Source organism: Mus pahari, unplaced genomic scaffold, assembly GCF_900095145.1.
Source record: "Mus pahari unplaced genomic scaffold, PAHARI_EIJ_v1.1 scaffold_6861_1, whole genome shotgun sequence".
NCBI classification, from domain to species: domain Eukaryota; kingdom Metazoa; phylum Chordata; class Mammalia; order Rodentia; family Muridae; genus Mus; species Mus pahari.
The window spans coordinates 46,208-55,403 of NW_018393173.1; the positions used below are offsets into that span (position 1 = coordinate 46,208).

The window sequence follows — 9,196 nt, forward strand, 5'->3', positions numbered from 1 at the left end:
TCTCTCTCTCTCTCTCTCTCTCTCTCTCTCTCTCTCTCTCTCTCACACACACACACACACACACACACACACACACACACACACACACACAAAGGTGTCTTATCCCCTTAACTGACTTTGTTGATGTGATTATTAATGATATCATATAGCTTTGATTCATACATCTCTTAGATTTCTGCCAGTAGGTTGCTGTACTGATGTGAATCATTCTTTCCAACACCATATAAAATACTGTTCTCACATCTGTGTTATCAAATCTTTCTGTTGTCTTCATACACCTCCCTAGGAGGCAGGTACTTACAGAAATCACCTCTGGATTTCTGTATTGGTGTGATAGATTTCCCCCAGCACACAACTCTGCCAAACTGCAACTTGGCAGTCAATTATCTTTTCATGGCATCAATGGTAATTCTGTGTGGTAATGAGTTTGTTAATGAACTTGATTTTTATCAGTTCTCTATTTGTGTATTTGCCTCAAACATCATGTTTAATGCTATAAATACAGACTAGTTAGGTTTTTCTTAGTGAAGCTTTCTGCTGCTGCTTTCAGAAAATGAAGAAAGTCAAGCAGACCCTTTGTTAGTGCTTTGTAATTGACACTCTACTTCTCCCTGCATACAGTCGTATTTGGATCATGGTTTGAGCATGTACGTGGCTGGCTGTCCATGAGAGAATGGGACAACTTCTTGGTACTGTACTATGAAGACATGAAAAAGGTGAGATTACAGTCATCACTCAGTTAAGAACGAGAACCTATTTTTGAGGAAGGTTACTGAGAACTGTGATTTGTTTGTTTTGACTTTTTAAAAAATTGTCACCTGAAAGGAGTGAACTTTATTCATTTATTTACTTACTTACTTACTTTTGCTCCTGTTTTATTTTCTTTTTAATGTAACAGTGTAAATTTTGGAATTGTATTTTTTATTAAACTAATAAAAATGTGTTTTAAAATATGCAACTCAATATTAGCATTTTTACTTTATTATTCTAACTTTTTTATAATTAAAGAATTTATTTTTTACTCTCCATATTTTAAGCCCCCTTCCCATTCATCCTCCTACACTTCCAACATCCCGCACGTCCTCCCCACTGCATGTTTCCATGTGGATATTCCCACACCCCACCCAACCTGACCTGTAAACACTCTAGGGCCTCCAGACTCTTGAGAGTTAAGTGCATCATCTGTGAATGAACACAGGCCTGGAAGTCCTCTGCTGTATGAGTGTTGGGAGTCTCATATCAGCTGGTATATGCTGATTGCTTGGTGGTCCAGTGTTTGTGAGATCTCAGGTGTCCAGATTAATTGAGACTGGTACTCCTACACGGTTGCCCTGTTCCTTCCTCAGCTTCTTTCAGCCTTCCCTAATTCAACGACAGGGGACAGCTGCTTCTGTACATTGGTGGGTGCAAATACCTTCATCTTACTCTTTCAATTGCTTGTTGGGTCTTCTGGTCTCCCTTTTTGTGAGTACTCCATAGCCTCAATAATAGTGTCAGAACCTTGGGACCTCCCCTTAAGCTGGACCCCACTTTAGGTCTGTTGCTGGACCTTCTTTTCCTCAGGTTCCTCTCCATTTCCATCCCTGTAATTCTTTCAGACAGGAGCAATTATGAGTTAAAGTTATGACTGTGGGATGGGCCCACTCTCCCTCATTTGATGCTCTGTCTTACTGCTGGAGGTAGACTCTACAAGTTCCCTCTCACTAATGTCTGGAATTATCATCTCAGGTCCTTCCCTTTGAGTCCTAACAGTCTCTCACCTCCCAGTTTTCTGGTGCATTCTGGAGGTCTATTTTCAGAGGATGCCTGTTTCCATTCTTTCGGCTGGCCATCAGAGTTTCAGTCCTTTCCCTTTACCCAATACCAGATCATGTTCCCCTCTCAACCTCATTCCCCCCATTACATTTTCCTCTGAGATCCCTCCGCTCTTCCCACTTGTGATTTCTTGCTTCTCCCTCCCAAGTGGGACTGAGGCATCTTCACTTGTGCACTTCAGCTTGTTGTTCTTTTTGAGTTCTGTGAACTGTAACTTTGGTAGCTGTTCTCTCTCTCTCTCTCTCTCTCTCTCTCTCTCTCTCTCTCTCTCTCTCTTGGTTACCATTCACTTATTAGTGAACATTAACATTTTTAAAGTCATCGAAAAATTATAATAATTTATAATAATTAAATGCCTCTTGAATTTGAATGGTATCTTTGGAGTTAAAGTAATATGCACTCAATCACTTTTTAAAATATATTTGGAACTTTAAGCATGATAGAAGTAGAAAAATCTATTCAGAAATCCTCTATGAAAGGAAATTGTGACAAGTTCCTGATTAGACAGAAACAGTTCCATCACCAAGAGAAAATACACAGTGTAACTGTGTCTTCATAAATGACTTAGCTAGTGTTCCTTCTGTTTCTATGTCGTGGAATAATTTGAAGAGTACTTGTATTAGGTCTTTGAAATTATGATAGAATTCTCCACTAAACCCATCTGGTCCTGGGTTTTTTTTTGGTTGGCAGACAATTATTGACTACTTATATTTCTTTAGGGGTTATGGGACTGTTTAGATGGTTTATCTGATCCTGTCATAACTTTGGGATCTGGTATCTCACTAGAAAATTATCCATTTCATCTAGATTTTCCAGTTTTGTTGAGTATAAACTTTTGTTGTATGATCTGATGATTTTTTTAAATTTCCTCAATTTCTCTCATTATATCTCCCTTTTCATTTCTGATCTTCTTANTTTGGATACTGTCTCTTTGCCCTCTGCTTAGTCTGGCTACAGGTCTATCTTAATCTTGTTGATTTTCTCAAAGAATCAGCTCCTGGTTTTGTTGATTTCTTGTATAGTTCTTTTTGTTTCTGCTTGTTTGATTTCAGCCCTGAGTTTGATTATTTCCTGTTATCAACTCCTCTTGGTTGTATTTGTTTCTTTTTGTTCAAGAGATTCTGTGTATGCTGTCAAGCATCTAATGTAAGGTTTCTCCAGTTTCTTTTTGGAGGCACTCAGAGCTAGGAGTTTTCCTCTTAGGACTGCTTTGTGTCCCATAAGTTTAGGTATAATGTATCTTCATTCTTATTTAATTCTAAACAGTCTTTAATTTCTTTCTTTATTTCTTCCTTAACCAAGTTATCATTGAGTAGAGTGTTGTTCAGCTTCTAGGTGTATGTGTGCTTTCCTTTTCTTGATATTGAAGACCAGCCTTAGTCCATGGTGATCTGATAGGATACATGGGATTTTTTCAATCTTATATCTGTTGAAACCTTTTTTGTGACCAATTACATGGTCAGTTTTGGAGAAGATATCATGAGGTGCTGAGATGAAGGTATATTAGTTTGCTTTAGGATGAAATGTTCTATAAATACTGTTAGATCCATTTAGTTCAAAACTTCTATTAGTTTCACTGTGTCTCTGTTTAGTTTCTNTTTTCATGGTCTGTCCATTCCTGAGAGTGGGGTGTTGAAGTCTCCCACTATCATTGTGGGCGATGCAATGTATGCTTTGGGCTTTGCAAAGTTCCTTTTATGAATGTGGATGCCCTTCCATTTGGAGCAGAGATATTCAGGATTCAGAGTTCATCTTGGTAGATTTTTTTTCCTTTGACCAGTATGAAGTGTCCTTCCTTATCTTTTTTGACAACTTTTGGTTGACATTTGGTTTTATTCGATATTAGAATGGCTAGTCCAACCTTTTTCTTGGGACAAATTGGTTGGAAATTTGTTTTCTAACCCTTTACTCTGAGATAGTGTCTATCTGTGTCACTGAGGTGTGTTTTCTGTATGCAACAAAGTACTGGGTTCTGTTTGCATATTTAGTCTATTAGTCTATGTCATTTGTTGGGGAATTAAGTCCATTGATGTTAAAAGATATTAAGGAAAAGTGATTGTTACTTCCTGTTATTTTTGTTGTTAAAGGTGAAATTATGTTTGTGAGGCTATCTTCTTTTTGGTTTGTTGAAAGATTACTTTCTGGCTTTTTCTAGGGTATAGTTTCCCTTCTTTGTGTGTGTTTTCCATCTATTATCCTTTGTAGAGCTGGATTTACGGAAAGATTTGTGTAAATTTGGCCTTGTCATGGAATATCTTGTTTTATCCATCTGCAGTAATTGAGAATTTTGCAGAGTATAGTAGTCTGTGCTGAGATTTGTGTTCTCTTAGGGTCTGTATAAGAGCTACCCAGGATCTTCTAGCTTTCATATTTTCTGGTGAGAAATCTTGTGTAATTCCGATAGGCCTCCCTTTATATGTTACTTGAATTTTCCTTACTGCTTTTAATATTATTTCATTGTTTAGTTCATTTGGTGTTTTGATTATTATGTAACAAGAGGAATTTCATTTCTGGTCCAGTCTATTTGGATTTCTGTAGGCTTCCTGTATGTTCATGGGCATCTATTGATAGGACAGAATTTTAATTATGAAAATGCTTCCATCATAAGATCGGGCTGTAGGGCAATCTGCAAGGCACTATCTTAGTCACTGATCGAAGATGGAAGCCCAGCCCCTTGTGACAGCTGCCCTCTTTTAGTTCTTTAAGAAAACAGGTTGCCTGAGTAAGTTAACCAAATCACAAAAGAACACACATGGCATGTCCTCACTGATATGTGCATATTAGCCCAGAAATACTGAATACCCAAGACACAATTCACAGACCATATGAAGCACAAGAAGAAGGAAGACCAGAGTGTGGATACTTCAGTCCTTCTTAGAAGGGGGATCAAAACACCCATGTGAAGTAATACATAGACAAAATTTGTAGCAGAATCTAAAGGAAACCCATCCAGTGACTGTCCCATCCAGTGACTGAATTCCTCCAATGGTGAACAATGCTGTGTAAGTGTAAGTCAAGTGATGTGTGATAAAGCATAAACTGCCACATCGAAGTGAGACAAGTCAAACCAACAAACGTAATAGAAACGTAATGAAAGCATGAGGATCAGAAACCCACTCATTTACTCCCTCAGGAATCTCTGGAAAACACTAAATTTTAGGTAATGTTATAGACACAGTGAATGTGGGAAAGAACAACCCAAGCTCTGTTCATGCTTCTTCAGTCTCTAAGAGTTCATATTTATTGGAGCACTCAATTTTCTCTTTCTTTTATAATCCCACAGCTGCTTCTTCTTCTTCTTCTTCTTCTTCTTCTTCTTCTTCTTCTTCTTCTTCTTCTTCTTCTTCTTCTTCTTCTTCTTCTTCTGGGTTCTCAGAGCTCTAGAAAGAGGAATTTAATGGAAACATCCTTTTATGATGTTTCTCTCTCCATAATATATGGCTGTAAGATCCTGTATTTGTCCCCATCCGCTACAAGAGGAAGATTCACTGATGATGTGTAAACAAGGCACTGTTATTTGCATATATCAGAATATCATTAGGAGTCATTTTTCCAGCATTTTTTTCTTTATCCTTTTTAAGAGCATTATTTGGTCTCAGGTCCTTGGTCACCAAAATAGTTTAGCATATGAGCTCCATCTCATGCAATAGGACTCAAGTCAAATCATTTATTTGTTTCTTATTCCCATAAATTTTGAGCCATCAGTTACCGAGCTTGTCTCAAAAGTCGTACCCCACTATAGATAGAAACATTTGTGTCTAGCATTGTGTATATATTTCTCCTTGTGTAACATGCAGAGTGCCTTTCTATACTAAAGACACTAGGATGTGAGAGTGGAGGTTCTCTGTAGGGACAAGCTTGATATTTTCACATTCAGTAATTTGTTTAGCTATACTCTATAGAAATATGGGGCTTGCTGTCAATCTATAGAGAGCAATTTATACTCTTCGCAAAAGTCTGTTGTTGTTTTTTTTAAAGTATTCCCATGGGGTCCACTTGGCCAACAACTCAATTAATTGTAACCCAATCCTAGTAACGGAATTTTTCATTCTTTTTTCTTCCTGTCATGAGATGGGCATTATTTTGGGATTTCACTTTGATTACCTTCACATGTGCATAGATTTTAGGAAGTTTCCACTGTACCAGGTTTCAATATTTGTCAAATACCTCTTATTTTTAGCTGTCTCTCCCTTTACTCCCTTCCACATCCCCCTCTCCCTTCCCCTTTCCCACTTGATCCCCATCCTATCCCTTGCACATCCTTTCATAATTAGTTCTGTACATTTAATGTTTTGATTATTATATGCTCAGCAGACTCTCTTATCTGGTATGATCTACTTGGTGTTCTGTATGCTTCATAGACTTTAATAAGCATCTCTTTCTTCACAGTATTTTTTCTATGATTTTCTTGATTATATTTTCTGTGGTTTAAACATGGTTTTCCTTTACTTTTTATGTTCCTATTATTTATAGATCTGGTCTTTTCATAGTAGTGGTCTAGATTTTCTGGATATTATGTGCCAGGAGTATTTTACATTTAATAATTTCTTTAATATATTTATTTCTACTATCATATCTTCAATAACTGAAGGTCTCTGTATATTGAACTTGTTAGTGAAGCTTGCCACTAAGACACATGTTTGAGTTCTCAAAATTTTCAATTTGACATTTCCTTCAATTTGGATTTCTTAATTGATTCTGTTTCTACTCTGGTGTAAATCACTTTAATTCAATACTTTCCATGATTTCTTTGTGGTTTCAAAGATTTGTTTAAAGTATCTAGTCATTTACTTTTAAAAGACCACTATCATATTCATACAAGTCGTTTAAAGATTTTTTTCTTCTGTGTTACCCATGATAAACTATTCAGGACCTGCTCTGTTATGATTGCTGAAACCTAGTGGAGATATATTGTCCTGGTTGTTATTGATTGTGTTCTTACACTGGCATTTAGGCATATTCGATGAGGAAGATTATAATTCTAGGTGCTGATATTTGGTTTTGTCATTATTGTATGGGAGTTTGTTATCTGGCTTCTGTCTCACTTTGGTTATTAGGAGAATGAGGTGCTCCTATGTAGCCTGTAGGAACTACATTGGGCTACCAGGTAAGATTAGTTTATGGGTTGTGAGACCTGAGAGTTAGGAATGGGATGGGTTGGACACAGCAGAGGGACTTCTAAAGAGGGAGGAAAGCAGAGTGTTCCACTAGGATCTGCTTAGACAATCTCCAGGAAGGGGAGCATATATTGAGAAGAAACCACAGCAGGAGGTTTGGTAAACAGGTGGGGGTGAGACTTAGGGATTGAATTTGAAGAATAGAGGGAGAGATGAAGATCTGATGGTGTAACCTAATTGCTTCCTTTGTCAAAATGTGCTGTGGCTTCCTTGGGTGTGCATTCTGGAGTTGGGGCAAACCAATTCACCTTCCAAAGTTTGGTGTTCTGCTGCAAAGATAAGTATGAGACTGGGCGGTTGGACTTTGAGACACTTAGGGAAAAGTGAAGATATATCTGCTAATAGCCTACCTGTTTCCCTGGCCAGAGTGGTTTGTGAGTTCCCAGGCAGTGATGAATTTGGATAATGCAATGATTTGAGGGAGCAGTTTAAGAAGGGAGAGATCTTTGGATCCACTAAGAAGAGAAATACTGCCACAGATTTTCTGCTGCATAACTAAGGATAAGAATTGTAGGCCAGGTGTGTTGGCACATGCCTTTAATGCCAGCACTTGGGAGGCAGAGGCAGGTGATTTTCTTACTTTGAGGCCAGTCTTGTCTGCAGAGTGAGTTCAAAGACATCCAGGGCTACACAGAGAAGCCCTGTCTCTAAAAAAGCCAAAAAACAAACAAACAAACAAACGTGAAAATTGGGCATGGGATTTAGAAAAGCAGAGAGAAAGCTGAAGAACTGCTGTCAGCCTACCTGCTTCCCTGAAGTGATGTACAAAAATAATTATTAATAAAAAGTAAAAGTGCAACCAGTCAAGAACTAAAAGGTGAGATTATTCAAAAATAATTTTGACCTCGTAGTGTTATCTCTCAGGAAACAGGAGGAAGGAACCTGTGGCGGGGAAGTGTATGGGTGGCCTGGGAGGGAGAGGTGAACCTGATCCAGTTTTGGGTGAAGGAAAAGGACTGAAACTCTGATGGCCAGCAGAAAGAATGGAAACAGGCATCCTCTGAAAATAGGAGGTCGGAGGGAGCCGCCAGAATGCACCAGAGACCTGGAAACTTAAAGACTCTCAGGACTCAAAGGGAGAGACCTTAGATGAAATGCCATGCATTAAGGAGAAGGATGTTATAGACCCTACTTGCACCTCCAGCAGGAAGACAGGGCATCAAATGAGAGAGAGAGGGCCCATCCCACAGTCATAACTCAGACCTATAATTGTTCCTTCTGAAAGAATTACAGGGATGGAAATGGAGAGGAACATGAGGAGAAGAAGGTCCAGCAACAGACCCAAAGTGGGATCCAGTGCTAGGGGAAGTCCCAAGGCCTGACACTATTACTGAGGCTATGGATAGCTTACAAAAAGGGATCTATAATGACTGCCCTCTGAAAGACCCAGCAAGGAGATGAAAGAATCAGAGGCAGATGTTTGCACCCAACCAATGGACAGAAGCAGCTGACCCTTGTTTTTAAATTAGAGAAGGCTGAAAGAAGCTGAGGAGAAGGGTGATCCTTTAGGAGGACCAACAGTCTCAACTAATCTGGACCCCTGANANCTCTCAAACACTAGACCACCAAACAGACAGCATACACCATCTGATATGTGGTCCACAACACATATACAGTAGANAACTTCTGGGTCAGTGTTCATTCAGAGATGATGCACCTAACCCTTGGGAGACTGAAGGACACAGGGAGATTAGAAGTCATGTGGGTTGGGGAGGACATCCCCATAGAGACATGGTGGTGGGGAGGAGGTATGCGATACGGAACAGTCATAAGGTGGATGGGGCTTTGGGGGAATAAAATAGAGAGCGTGAAAAAATAAATTAATTTTAAAAATTAAAAATTTTCATCACACTCTTTTTTCCATATATATAAAATATTTTACTTAATAATCATTAAATTCAGTTTTCCCACAAAAGTATCTCTATCTATCTGTCTGCTACACACTATTGCACATTCCAATAAGTCTTCTTTCTGACCATTTAATACATTTTTTTCAGTTATTGCCATGATTGTTTACATTAGTATGAAATATTAAGCAGTACTCTGATAAATATGTAAAAAANTGTTTTAAACCAATAAAACCTCATGTCCCCAGGGGGAGGGCTAGGATTGAAAGCACAATTTTTGGTGTTCTTAGATTTTACCTTGTAATGATTATATCTAAGAATTAAATTAATTGTGGTAGTACACAGATATTATTGCAA

General features: G+C 38.3%; 1 protein-coding gene across 1 annotated transcript in view; it reads left to right on the plus strand.

Moving 5' to 3' along the window:
• LOC110315385 (probable alcohol sulfotransferase) overlaps positions 1-9,196 on the plus strand; it is a gene marked incomplete at its 5' end in the record, with an annotated part of 61,693 nt that overhangs the window by 46,085 nt on the left and 6,412 nt on the right. The window contains one exon of the mRNA XM_029534731.1: positions 622-716. Within this exon, the coding sequence (XP_029390591.1) occupies positions 622-716 (95 nt within the window). The remainder of the gene's footprint in view (positions 1-621; positions 717-9,196) is intronic.